Raw genomic sequence first — 13,970 nt, 5'->3', positions numbered from 1 at the left:
CTCTGCATTGCTGGGTGATGCTCCCTGATTTAATAAATAATTGGGAAAGGTGCAGAAGAAAGCAGGTAGAGATTCTACTTGATAAAAATAACCTTCAAGTGTGGCTTTCCATTAAAATACTGCATTAAATCAATTTATTTTTGGTCCTTAAAGACAAGATTACCCCTGTGCATGTGTATTTATATGGATGTTTAGTATTTCTCTCCAGTTTCCTATTTAAATTTAAAGCTCTATTTTGAAAGTAAATTTTATTTCAAAAATAAAATATTTTAGCACAAATATTTTCATGTTTTCTTGAAATTAAATCTGTTAGAATTGGAAACTGAGAAAATGAAATTTGAATACTTTTTTTGTTTTTAAATGAAAAATTGTGTTTATATTTTGTATTGGCTCAGGTCATTCAGATGAATGAATTTGAAATATCCTCCCATAAACATGAGGAGGGGCTGTGAATCAGTCTCTTGCTTAACCTTTCATGAAAATCTAATTGAGTGCAAACAACTGCTTTAAATAATTCAATGGCCTCAGTTATTCTTGGCTGGTGGAGTCCCAGCCCAGAGCAGTGCAAATCTCTGAGTGTGGAGCAAAATTGAGGCTTTTCTCTTTTTTTGGGAGTGAAAAATATGATTTAAATGACCTTTGGAAAAAGTGTATGGGGTGATTATGAAGAAGAAAAGGTGAAATGTAAATTATTTTTGTTGTTGGGTAAATGACTTGTGGCCCAGAGGTGAATATTCTTTTAGTCCTTCTCAAAGTGGGGAATATTTTTTGGTGATTGTGATAAATGTGGTTGGGATTCTTTGCTCACTTTTCTTCCCTTTTACTCTTGTTAAAGGACTTTGTTCTTATTATGGTGATTTTTAAAATAGTTCTAAGGTGCTGTTCCAAACTGATTTCAATTATTTGGATAATGGACATTGGAGTTTCTTGGTTAGTTAGCCCAAATATTTTCCCTCCTATTTTTGGAAGGAAACTCAATTTCCTTTCACACCAATCCTTCCAGGCAGTTTGTTCTTGTCCCTTCAATCTTTAATTCCCATTTCATTCCTCTCTCCTTTCTTCCTTTTGTTGTTCCCTTTCCATTCACTTTTAACCTTTTGTTTAAGTTTTTAGTTCAAGAACTATTAAATAACTTCTGCTAATTCTCTACTTTTCCAAATCATCTTAATCCTTGAAGAAATTAATTTAATAGGAACTTGGAATGCCAAAAAAAGTGGGTGAAGCCAGATCCACTCTTCAGGATTCCTTTGGAATAACAGGAATTTAAGGCCACTCTTTTAAAGCAATACCTTGATTTAATGACTGAATATGTTTTAGGATTATCACTAATAGAAAAACAGTTCCATCCTTTCATAATAGAAGTAGAAAATTCATCCAGGTGATTCTCCTGGGACCAGAGGGATTGGAACAAAAACTTCCAGCTGTAGGTGAGCAGCTGACTCAGCAAATCTCCTCCTGGCAGGTTTCAGAGGGAATGCAAAATTCCTCTGGAATGAGCCATGATAAAAACATCTGTGCCTTGGGATGAGCAGGGCATTGCTGAGTGGAAAATGTGATGTCCTCCAGCCTGGAGCTTCCAGTTGCAGCAGGACCTGTCAGAGTGTATGGGGAGTTTTTATTTTTATATCATTTTCACTGAAAGGAAGAGAGGAGGCAGCTGATGCAGAATTTTCTGTCATACAGAATAATATACTTGGTTTTTTTGCAGGCAGCCCAAATGGTTGGAAACATTTTGTGGCAAAACAAGGGAGGTGCATTTCTTCTCAACAGTCTCTGAATTGAAGGGTTTTCAGATACAAACACTGCAGAGCAATGGGTAGAGCAGCACTGGCAATCTGTGACACTCTCCATGGGTGGGGGGATGAGAGCCCAGTTTGGTGCCAGGGGCTCCTTTTCCCTCCCAGTCTCTCCCTTTCCATTCCCAGTCTCTCCCTTTCCATTCCCAGTCTCTCCCTTTCCATTCCCAGTCTCTCCCTTTCCATTCCCAGTCTCTCCCTTTCCATTCCCAGCCTCTCCCTTTCCATTCCCAGCCTCTCCCTTTCCATTCCCAGTCTCTCCCTTTCCATTCCCAGTCTCTCCCTTTCCATTCCCAGCCTCTCCCTTTCCATTCCCAGCCTCTCCCTTTCCATTCCCAGCCTCTCCCTTTCCATTCCCAGCCTCTCCCTTTCCATTCCCAGCCTCTCCCTTTCCATTCCCAGTCTCTCCCTTTCCATTCCCAGCCTCTCCCTTCCATTCCCAGCCTCTCCCTTTCCATTCCCAGCCTCTCCCTTTCCATTCCCAGCCTCTCCCTTTCCATTCCCAGCCTCTCCCTTTCCATTCCCAGCCTCTCCCTTTCCATTCCCAGCCTCTCCCTTTCCATTCCCAGCCTCTCCCTTTCCATTCCCAGCCTCTCCCTTTCCATTCCCAGTCTCTCCCTTTCCATTCCCAGTCTCTCCCTTTCCATTCCCAGTCTCTCCCTTTCCATTCCCAGTCTCTCCCTTTCCATTCCCAGTCTCTCCCTTTCCATTCCCAGTCTCTCCCTTTCCATTCCCAGTCTCTCCCTTTCCATTCCCAGTCTCTCCCTTTCCATTCCCAGTCTCTCCCTTTCCATTCCCAGTCTCTCCCTTTCCATTCCCAGTCTCTCCCTTTCCATTCCCAGTCTCTCCCTTTCCATTCCCAGTCTCTCCCTTTCCATTCCCAGTCTCTCCTTTCATTCCCAGCTGGATCTTGTCCTGCTGTGTCCCCTGTTCTACCAGAACAAGTTCTGGAGGGAACCCAGCCTGGAGCAGCTCCTGCTGCCATCTCTGGAGTTTTGTTCCTGCCTGTGGAACTTCTGTTTGACCCTTCAAACACATTTCCAGCCCACTGGAGACACACTTGGATTTGAAGCAGTGCTTATTCACAAAGAAAATCCTGGGAGCAAACACAGGGAAAAGGCTTTTAGATCAATGCTGCTCCCTTGGGGAGCTCAGACTTTTTGCACTAACACTGGTGCCAATACTGTGATTTTTATTAAGAGAAACCTAATGGCTCTCCCCTTTCTTCCCTCCAACTACCTGAATATTTGAATAACAATGAAAAGTGCAGCTTCATATCATTGCAGAGAACCAAGATTTAAAAAAGTAAAGTTTGAAGAAGTGGGTTGTTTTAGAATATAATGGCAGATTTTTAAGAAGGGTTGCAAAATGTTTGTGTAAGTTCTGTTCACCTTGAAATACTTTTTGTGCAGTTATTGTATAAATGTGTGGGGAAAAGGACAGCTTGTTGTTTTACAGGTGCACAAGGACACAATGCAATTGCAATAATTATTTTTATTTTCTAAGGGTTGTTAAACCCAGTGAAGTCAGAGCTATTTTACTCTGCTGTCAGGTGCTTCTTAGGTCATTATCCTTTTTGTTCTGTACTGCTCTAGAGAATCCTTGGATATTTTTAGGTGTTTTGTTGCCTCCCCAAACTCTTTGGATTATTTTTGTGGTACCTTTCTTTCCCTAATGAAAAGGTGTGATCCATTCATGATGTGAATCACTGCTAAAATATTTAAGGAATATTTTATATAAAGAAATTAGCAGGACAAGAGCCAAAAGAAGTCAGAATTTTTCTGTTAGACCTTTTCTCTGGTATTTTCTATTCCACAACTCCCTGTCAGGAGGTGATGGATCCTACAGGAAAAGCACATCTCCAAGTTTGATCCAATGGTGGAAATTACAATCAACTTGCCTTAGGGTAAAATACATTTAACTTTGCTTCATGACCTGGGGGGGGGGGGGGGGGCTAATGTGATTTTTGGCACTGTATAAAGCAGAGCAGCAAATGGAAAAGGGCAAAGCTTCTCCTTTGTGGGCACACACAGGAGGGTTTGGCCTGGGAGTGCAACAATGGAAGGAGGTGGTGAGAAAATAGCTCCCCCCATCCCCAAACTTCCAAACAATTCAAAAACTGCTTCAGAAGGGAGAGCTGAACACTCATGGATCACAGCTTACAGTGGCTTTAAATGGCAGGAAGGAATAAAAGGGAAAAGCTATCCCAGTAAACATCCCTCAGTGCATAGGAAGATGACAGATTCTTTCTAACAAGATTTTCTGCTCTCTTGGAGGAAGACCATTTGTTAATAAACCATTTGAGAATCCATTTTTAAGGGATTTAATAAAATATACACAGGCTGCCTTCCAGTGCAGGAACTATTATTCCCCTGGGTAGGAGGAGTGACTGGCTGGGGGCATTAATGGTTCCTTCCTGTGATTCCTGGCATTGGATCTTGCTCCCATTTGCACTTTTCCAACCCAAAGTGAAATAATTTTTTATGAGAAACCCGCACTTGGTTCCTGGCTCTTCTGAGGCATGTGTGTGTTCTATATTTTATTTATTTGTATTCAGTCAGCTCCATAATTCTTGTTGTTTTAGTGTCTGTCCATGCCATGGTCCTGTGTTTTTGTGGATACAAGGAAAGTTTCCATATCTAGCAAACTCCATTAATGGAAGAGATAATAGCTGTTGTGTGAATTAAATGAATTGCTCCATTCTTGACAAAGATTTCATAAATAATTCCCATACTCCCATCAAAATCACAGATTTTTCTCTTGTGATGGTTGCTGTCAATGAAACAAGAAACCTGAAGCTTGGTCTAAGAGAGACTTGCTTGGAGGGGCTGGGGAACCCACAAAGAGAAAAGATGTTTTCTTAAGAATTTGGATAAAGATTTTCTCCAGCCATCTTTGTAGTTCTGGATATAAATTTGACTTTTTTCAAATACAAGAGAAATATGGGAATGAAAGGGAGAAACTAGGAGGGAAAGGGAGAGACTGGGAATGAAAGGGAGAGACTGGTAGGGAAAGAGACTGGGAATGAAAGGGGGATTGAGGGATTAAGGAATTTTTGTAAGGAATCTTGTCCTTCTGGCAAGAACATCTCCTAGGGGTGTGTTGATGAGAAATACCCTGTGGTGGGATGAGAGGAGAAAATCAGGGCTGAGTGACCCTTAGAAGTCAAAGCCTGGATGATTTTGTGGATGTAAATGTGAAATTCAGCTCTACCCAAGATGTGCTGTGTTCTCTCCCTGGGCTCAGCAGGGATTGCTGAGTGGGGCCCAGCTCCACAGCAGGAGGAATGAAATCTGGGCAGTTAATGATGTTACAGTCCCTGGCAGATTCCAAATGGATGTACTTAGAGCTGTAATGTGTTTGATTCTTTGCTTTCCCAGAATTATCTCCACATCACATCCAAGAACTGAGGCCACAGTGGCAGGCTGGCATGGCAAGATGGACACTCATTGCTCAGTCACAGGATTACAACCTTTATAGAAAAAGAGATTACAGACAGGATGCTGCCAGGAAATGGCAGAGCTGGGAGGGAAGGGGACAGACAGGAGGACAGACACATTTAGCAGAGAGGATTTATTCTGCAGCTCCAGCTGTGTGTGGGGGAAACTGTTCCTATACTCATCATTTACTCTCTCTGTGCTTGCTAATGATCACATCAGTAGTAAAGCAAGAGTAATTCCCTGAGCAGAGGCTGGCACAGAGCAGGGAAAGTTGCAAATAACAGCATTTGTCCCCTTTAGTGAGGAACCCATCCAAATTCTTCATGAGCTCACATCTTTAATGCTGAGGACATGAAAAATTCAAAGGGCCTTGTAACCTTTCCTATAAATTTTCAAATGTGACAACAATTAGTTGTCATTAGTTGTGCTTCACAGTAGCACTTAAACTGTGAATCTGGCCATGGGACAGATGATTTTGGTAACAATCCCCCATTCAGGATCCTGGGATCTTGGCTGGAGTGCACTGGAAACAAGTGGGCTGCAGTGAGGGGATGCTGTGGCTTTTGGAGGAATGAAGCAGGGCAAGTGCAGCTTCCAGATGGAGCAGTTTGTGTAGCCTGGAGCAAAATATGGAAAAGTCTTCAGGAGGGGAGTGGAGGGAAGTGCAGACACAATAAGAGCACAGCCCCTATTGCAGAATCTGTGATTTAAATCTCACATGTGAACCTCAGTAAGTGCATGGAGTAAGTGAGCAGCAGAAGGTGAAATACAGGATTTAGTTCTGTCCATTGACCCAGGGCTCCTTGGCTCTCTCTGGAATGGGTTTCTGGCCTTCCCCTTGTCTCAAGGGCAGGGCCCTGCAGCTCAAGAAGGGACTTTTTTACTCCCTGACTTGAGAAAATTCAATGTTGAAGTGGATGCATTTGCTAAATGATCCTCACCCAGCTGACTGTGCTAATTTTAAACTTTGATTTCTGCAATGCAACATTTTCACTATTTGCATTAAAAGTTGATTTGCTTCAGAGATTTGAACATGTTTTGACTTGGAGTGAAATGTGCACAGTTCAGATTTGGTAATTTTAGAATTTTAGGTGGGCTCTTCAAGGAGCAGAGGAGACTGATATATCCTGCATCAATATTTTCCCTCCCAACTTCTCTATGTAAACTTTCAAGTATTTAAATATTCTGGAAATCTAAGCTATGAAAGCTTGTTTCAAATTATTTTGGGATTTGTTTCTGATCTTACTTAGTAATCAAAAAACCAGGAAACTTCCATTTTTCTTTGGATGACATTCCCTTACTTTGAGGAATACCACAAGTTGCTTTTTAGTGGCCACTGTCATAAATTTAGAGAGTTTTGTTTGACAACTCAAAAATCTGTCTTATTTCTCATTAGCAAAATAATGCCCCAAATGCTGCACAGCTGAAGTTATGGTAGGAAAACTTACATTTACAAATAAAAAACTGGATAATATAACTTCACTAAAAGAAATGGCTTTGTGTGCTTCATTTGAGCAGTTCCTGTGGTTGACATGGATTTCTCTGTTGGTTTTCAGATGCTGGATAAGTTAAAGGATCGTTGGATGCACACTGGCTTGTGGAGGAACCTGGAGGATGTTAAAACAGTCATTGCAGAGCCCCAGGGAGGGGCCAAGAGTGACTTTGATGAGCTGCTGAAAATCTACTATGATGCAATTAAATGTAAAGGAGAAAAAGGTACATTTTTCAGCCATTCAAAATAGGTGATGCAGACTCTTCAAGTAAAATTCAAGGTTTAACATTTCCTTGTAGATACACATTGTTCTTGCATAATTAATTATCCCTGTATTATATAGCATAAAATTATTTTGCTATATGGTGGCTGAAATCAGAATATTATTGATCAAAGTGGAGTTATTCTCATCCCTCTAACAAGTCTTTTATTTTTATGGCCACTTACCTTTTCCAGCCAGAGTATTATACTATATTATAATTATAGCTCTTTGAAACATTTTGATGAAAGTTCCTCCTGATCCTCAGCTTCTCCCTGGAATAATCAGTGTGTTGCTGTCCTGTTGCAGATGGAGCTCTCCTGATAGCTGTGTGCAGAGGGAAGGTCAGTGAGGGGCTGGATTTCTGTGATGAGAATGCCAGGGCAGTTGTGACCATTGGAATCCCCTTCCCAAATGTGAAGGACCTGCAGGTAGGACATCACTTCAGAGCTATTCTTGATTTTGATGTCATCTTTAAAACACTAAATATGCACAAAATACCTTTTCTCTATGTTCAGCTTTGAACTCTCCATCCTATTTGAATTCTTTGAGTTACCTTGCACAGGTAAGAGGTGCTGCAGCTTTAAATAATACTTTAAGACAGTTTATTGCAGGTGAAAAGATAAAGAGTGTTGAATTATGTTATTATTTCACAGTAGAACTGTGTGTGTCCCACTGCTTGCACTATCTCACCTTTCTAATCCCATTGCCTTCTTTAGTGTAGTTGTGTGTCCCACTTCAGCACAGAGTGGAACTGGAAACCTTCTCCAAGCTTGTGCTGCTTTATTAACTTGCAATTTTGAGGCATGAATTTATGACACAACATAAACTCTTCCTGGAGACTGAGGACAGCACTATTTGGAATATTCAACCTCCATGTAACTTTAGGCAAACACTTGTAAGCACCTTGTAAAAATAGCATTTTGAAATGGCTCCAGTGAAATAAATCTGAAATTATTTGTGTTTTTCAGGAGGTGGTGAAAGCAGCATCCTGTTGCACTGCTGTGTAATTGCCCACCTCAACACTTCCTTCCTTTTGACTTGAGCAGAGCTTGTCTGACAGATAATGTTCCATTAGAGCAGGCACTTCAGAGCTGGAAGGAAAAGAAAGCCAAGAAATATAGAAAAGTATTTTTCTAGGCTTTCTGCTTACTGGAAAAAAAAAAAAAAAGGTTTATTATTGGTCAGTTTGTGACAGCTTTTCTTTCTAGTGGTCTGTGCCACTGCTCCCAGTCACTGTCACTGCTCTGTCCTGTCTGTTCCTCTGAGAGCTTTTGGGACTGCTCTGTGAGCCAAGAAACAAAGTGAAGGATCACAGAATAAATAAATACCAGGAGCAGCTGGATTCTGGTTCTCACTAATGCCAAATCAAACAAGAAAATCATAGGTTTGACTTGAAAGGCCAAACAGACTCAGCTTTGGTTTGAGAGATGTGTTCTGAGCTTAAGTGAACAAGCAAAGGCTTCTTTGTTGTCTGCAGCATGTGCCTAATTCCAGCCTTGCTGGGAAAAACCCACATCCTACAAGGACCAGGGGGGCTGTGTTAGGGCAGCTCTTCCAATGTTTGCAGAATTCCTTGGAGCACTCATTCAGCCACAACATTTTTTGTCCTACTGAAATATAATGCACTCTACTGTAGTGTAAAAATTCACATTTAAAGAGTATTCAGGCTCTTTTCTGGATTAGAAATGCTGGTTTGTAGGGGCATGTGCTGACAAGGTATTTTGGAAATCCTTTGTCTGTTGTATGGCTGGAACTTTACAATTAATGCCAAATGATTTCCTGAAAATCAATGGGTTTGGGTTCTAAATGATAGAAAATTAGATTGAAAAGAATGTGTTATGGATGAATTATCTTCACAATGGATACTAGTTTAATTTTACCTTGAGTTCAACTAAATATTTCAAATAACAGAATCACAGGCACTACAGCACATTTGTGATAACTCTGCTTTAAAAATCAGTGTTCTGTTGAACTCTTATTTTTTAATTAGACTGAAGAAAACCCCTAAATTTTTCAGTAGGGCTAGAAACAGTAGCTGCCAAATTGCAAGCAACTCAAGGCCTGAGTGTGTCTATTTAGAGATGGGAATGCCCAAAGCTCTGCAGTGATCAATTCTGGATGAGAGAAGGGCAGGCACCAGTCTCAGCATGAGATCTGCAGAGCTGCTGCATGCCAGAGCTCCTTGCAGGATGCTGGAAAAAATGGATTTTATTTTAAATGTCTTTGTATTGAAAAGGGTTTGGTTTTGCTCAAGGCTTTAGGGTTGTCAGATCCCCAAAAATTCTGGATTCATGCTCTTTTTATCAGCTGAGTTGCAAGAAGGATAAATTGAAGGAGGGTCACTCTGGGGAAAGTTTATATTGTAGAAATCTAAAAGAAATTTGGAAGATTAAGCATCTTTTTCAGCTCAGGAAAGAAACTGGAATTCCCAAGTGGAACAGCTGAAGTTTAGAGAATAGTCACAACATTTGCTGTGGTGATGCAGTTGGTTGGTGTTCCTTTGGATTTTGTAGGTGAAGCAGAAAACTGGGTAAAGCCTGGAACTTCTGGGGAGGACCTTGAGTTTCCAGCACAGACATAAAATTCAAACCACAGTGACACAGCTCAGGCTGGGCTTAGACAGAAAATTGTGCATCAGTGGCTCTCAGACAGCAATAGGTGCTCAGCAGAGGCACCAGAGGAGGAAGCTGATAAGATGATTAATCATGACATTCCTTTAAAAATAGGAAATGCAAATGATTAACAATTCCCTTGGAGTAGCCATGAGTTATATGCTTCTGCGATTGGTTTAAATCACTAAAAACTGCTCAGCTTCTACATGAAAAAACACTTGGATGTCTGCTTTTTGGGTTAATAAAAGTCCTCTTAAGCCTCAATTCCATAACCCCTTACTCCTGCCCAGAGCTCTTACTGGTGTGAGTAATCCCTTTAATTCTCCCAGGACTGAGCACAGCCAGCAGCCTTTGTGCAATTGGACCTTTGGAGAGCAATATTTCATGTTGGCAGTTTGATGTTGGCTCATCTCCACTAATATGACTTGTCTGTGATCAACCTGCTTTCTAAATATGTTTTATGATTTGTAACTTGATTGAATAGCAGTGAGCTGGAATATTAGAGAACATAAATAATGTGACAAGCAGAGATGGATAATCCCACATACGTGTTATCTGATGCTAACATACTGTTAATTAACTTCTCCTAGATATTTTGAAGTGTAGCATTTTGGATCCAGACATCAATCTTGGGCAAGAAACCCATTGTCAAGTGTGATGAATAATATCCAGTTTTAGTTTTTCCACATGTTTGTGCTAAATATATGCCACATATCCTGGTATTAAATAGCAAATATTTGAATTCCTTAAGTAACTGTGGGCATTTATAAGTTACAGGATTTTCTGTGGAGGCTTTAAAGAGAAAAATTTAGTTTCACTTCAACATTTTTAGGCATATTGCATCTTAGGTTTACTGAAAGAGGAGAATCCAAAATATTTTTTTCAGGGTTAGGGAGAAAGAAATTATTCAGGCTCAGAAGTAGGACCTAATTATAAACAAAACTGATTGAAGAAAGAGGCCAACCCCCTAATTCTGTGTTATTGCAAAGGGTTTCATTTTGCTGAAGAATCAGGTTGCTAAAACAAAATAATATAAAAGAAAATGTTCAAGGATTGCTCAAAGCTCTGGTGCTCTCAATGGTAGAGTTTGGCTTGAGTGAAGCAGGAAAATTTATTTCAGAGCCAAAAATTACTTCTTTGGCTGTGACCAGGATTTCCTCTGCCTACCTCTGGGACCTGAAAGTAGAGGTAGGAAAATCTGATTTTGGAGCCAAGTGTGACTTGTTTAGTTCAAGTCATAATTTACTGTTCTTACCTTGGGGAACTGAAAATAAAGAGCTTGCTCCCAAATGTTGATAATGGGCAGCTCCCTTGCCCAGAGAGCATTTCTGCACTTCCACCTCTCCAGATGCTTTTGATCCTGCTACAGAAGAGTGAATTAATCATGGAGCAGCCAGCAGAACCACCAAAATCCAGCAGAAAATGCACAAAGTCAAATCTTTGAGAGCAGCAGATGTGCAGGGCTGGCAGCTCTGAGCAGTGGCACTGCTGGAGTTTGCCTTTAATGGGAATTAATTCCCATGGCTGCTATGGGGGAATATTTCCTTTCTTGTTTCCAGTATCATGACTTGTGACATGAAGGAAATCATCACTAAAATTACAATTTTCTGGGCTTTATGGAACTTAATGATACAATAATTTTGCAGCTGTTTGGCTGAAGTTTCTTCTTGGCCTGTCTCAACAAATTGAGATATTTCTGTCATTTCAGAATAATGATATGTTTCAATATTGAATTTCTGGTCCTTGTGGAAGATTTTAAGCCTGTATGTTTTGTGTCCTTTGAAGGGAGAGAGAATCTTGTGCTCCATAAGTGATTGCTGGAAAAATTAATTTATTTTTTACCATATTCTAGGAAAAGCAAGATTTCTAAAAAAATTATTTTTATTTTAACATTTAATTTAAATTATTATTATGCTTAATCAGAGTTGGGAATTATCCCTTGCACTGTATTAATTTCATTTTACCTTTTCATCACTTAAAATATATATTTTCACTTATTAATCAAGAAATATGGGCAAAACCAGTACAGAAAATGACATTTTATTGGGAGGTCGTTGTATTATATTTAGTGGAAAATTCCTTGTGAAGTTAAGGATTTTTTAGGGATAGAAGACTTTTAATTTCCTCTTTATTCCAGTACTGTGAGAAAAAATTCCAAATAGAAAGTGGGGAACAGAAAACCATTTCTAGAACTTTCATAGATGCTGTGGTATCACTGAGATACTTCCAAAGCCTTTTTCTTCCCACTTTTCCACAACTAACAATGATTATAGACAATCCAAGATACAGAAATTGTGTTAATTAAGAAAACAAAATGATTTGAGAGCTGAGTTTGTGGGAGCAGCTGTAAGATCATGTGGAGCTCAGCATTCCTGTGGCTGGGAATGGGAACTTGTGAGTTCAGAGTGACAGGGGACACAGGCAGGTGACATTTCTGTCCTGCTGCTGCCAGGCCAAGGTCAGTTTGTTGACAGATCACAAAAATATTGGCCCAGATCACAGAACCATCCCTGAATATCTCCCCAAGTGAAACAATCCAGCAAATCCAAACTTCCCCTTTGCATTTAACAGTTCACTTTTCCCATCCAGACCAAACAATTTCCAAGTGATTTTCTGGTGTTGGTCTTGTCCTTAGCAGGTGCTGGTGACCTTTAAGTTTGTGCTTTGCTGTCAGAGTGTGTTGGGGCTCTGAGAGTGAAGCTCAGTGACACTCTGAGCCCCAGCACCAGTGTTGGACCTCAAGGGAACCTCCTGGATTTCTTTCACTTCTGCTTCACTGGAAATGGATGGAATTTCCTCTCCAGAGCAGAGCTTTGCTTGCATTAGGTTTTAATCAAGTCCCTTGTTTGCAGTCCCTGTGAGGCTGGGATGAGTAGATGGGGCTGGGGTGAGTGTGCCAGGAGCTCTGGGAGAGGGAAACTCCAGCTCTGGGGTGCCACAGGCTGGAGCTGCCAGTGCTCAAAGTGTTCAGTGCTTAGTTCCAGGAGCTCCCCATGGGATTCAGAGTGAGAATTTGGGGAAGGGTTTGGCCATCAGATACCTGGGGAGCTCAGGGTGAGGGGAATTGGGTCTGCACAAGGCAGGAGGTGCTGCCAGGCTGCCCTGGAGGGGGCACTGGAGTGGCCATTTGCCACTTTGGCTTGAAGCCATATCTCAAATTTAAACTTCTGGGTTGTGGGGAAACAAGCCAGCAGTGTTCTTCCCTATTGAGTTTATTTTTGTGCCATTTTTCTATCTCGGTGACTCTCTAGTTTTGGTTATATCTCCATTCCCATTGCAATGTTCAATCCCAATATCTTCCCATATCCCCTGTGAGACAGAGTAATTCTGAAATCTGGATTGCTTCCTTTTTTTATTCAGTGTTATCAAAGGAAGGCAGTTTTGATAAGTGCACATAGAAATTTTCAGGCAGAAAAGGTCACCTGAGCAATTTCTGTGTAACAGCATCCTGATGATAATTGAGCAGTACAAGTATTGATCATGTCCCATTCACAGTTTGGGGGCTTGTTGCTGTTTTATAAGGAAATGCAGTATTTATATATGAAAATAAAAGTGTTATTTTTATGTCTAGTGACCTTATTTAGTTACATGAACTCATTAGAATGCCCTTAATGAATTATTGTAATCATCAAAATCTAATTTGGTAAAATTCAGCAAATAAGCATTTCCTTATTCCATATTATTTATGTATTGACACTGCACTTGGAATGCTTGGAACATTTAAAGATGATAAAAATCTTGCCATAATATCTTTTCCTAAGGGTTAATAAATGGAAATGTTGTGGGTCTGGGAGGGGTGAGGATGTTTGAAGCTTTTTCTGTGACTCACCCAGGTCCTTACATGTGCATTAATTGTCTTAAAGCCCCCAGCCCTTGTTGCTGCTTTTGAAGTGACTGAAATGCTGCCCTGTTCAATGCTGCTTCTATTTAAGAATTTTCAGATGTAAAAGAAAAGAAATGGGTTTTTATGTCTTAACTTTCCTGCACTCACAAACTTTTATGGTTCCTTGGCATTCGTCAGGAGGAAAGTAGATGGCAAATGTGTTCCTGAAAAATTCTAATTATTGCTATTTCAGGTGGAAGAGAGACTCTAAGTGGACACATGAGATTTTTAGGAGGGGTGATTGGCTTAAAAAACACTTTTAGGTCTTTTTTTGAGATGAAAGCAGGGAGTGACCACCTGGTATTTTTTCTGCTTGTTTGTTCTTAAGACATGGGGACTTAGTGGACGTTAAACATGAATGTGTCTTTAAAAATTTTTTGGATGATGTGACCAATGGTCTTTGTTTTCATTACTATTTTTCCTCTCATAAAACCAGAGAAACAAGTTGGTGGAATGGCAGAAAACATTTCTATCCATTTTCTGGT

The 13,970-nt window shown here is 40.4% G+C and overlaps 1 protein-coding gene across 3 annotated transcripts in view; it reads left to right on the top strand.

The window, feature by feature from the left end:
* The window catches only part of BRIP1 (BRCA1 interacting DNA helicase 1), a 90,290-nt gene that overhangs the window by 23,987 nt on the left and 52,333 nt on the right, over positions 1-13,970 (top strand). For all 3 annotated transcript variants that reach the window (XM_079325178.1, XM_079325177.1, XM_079325179.1), the window contains exons 15-16: positions 6,793-6,952; positions 7,297-7,418. In XM_079325178.1, coding sequence (XP_079181304.1) covers positions 6,793-6,952; positions 7,297-7,418 — 282 coding nt within the window. The remainder of the gene's footprint in view (positions 1-6,792; positions 6,953-7,296; positions 7,419-13,970) is intronic.

Source organism: Erithacus rubecula (genome assembly GCF_903797595.1).
Source record: "Erithacus rubecula genome assembly, chromosome: 22".
Classification (NCBI taxonomy): Eukaryota; Metazoa; Chordata; class Aves; order Passeriformes; family Muscicapidae; genus Erithacus; species Erithacus rubecula.
This window is presented reverse-complemented; position numbering and strand designations above follow the sequence as displayed.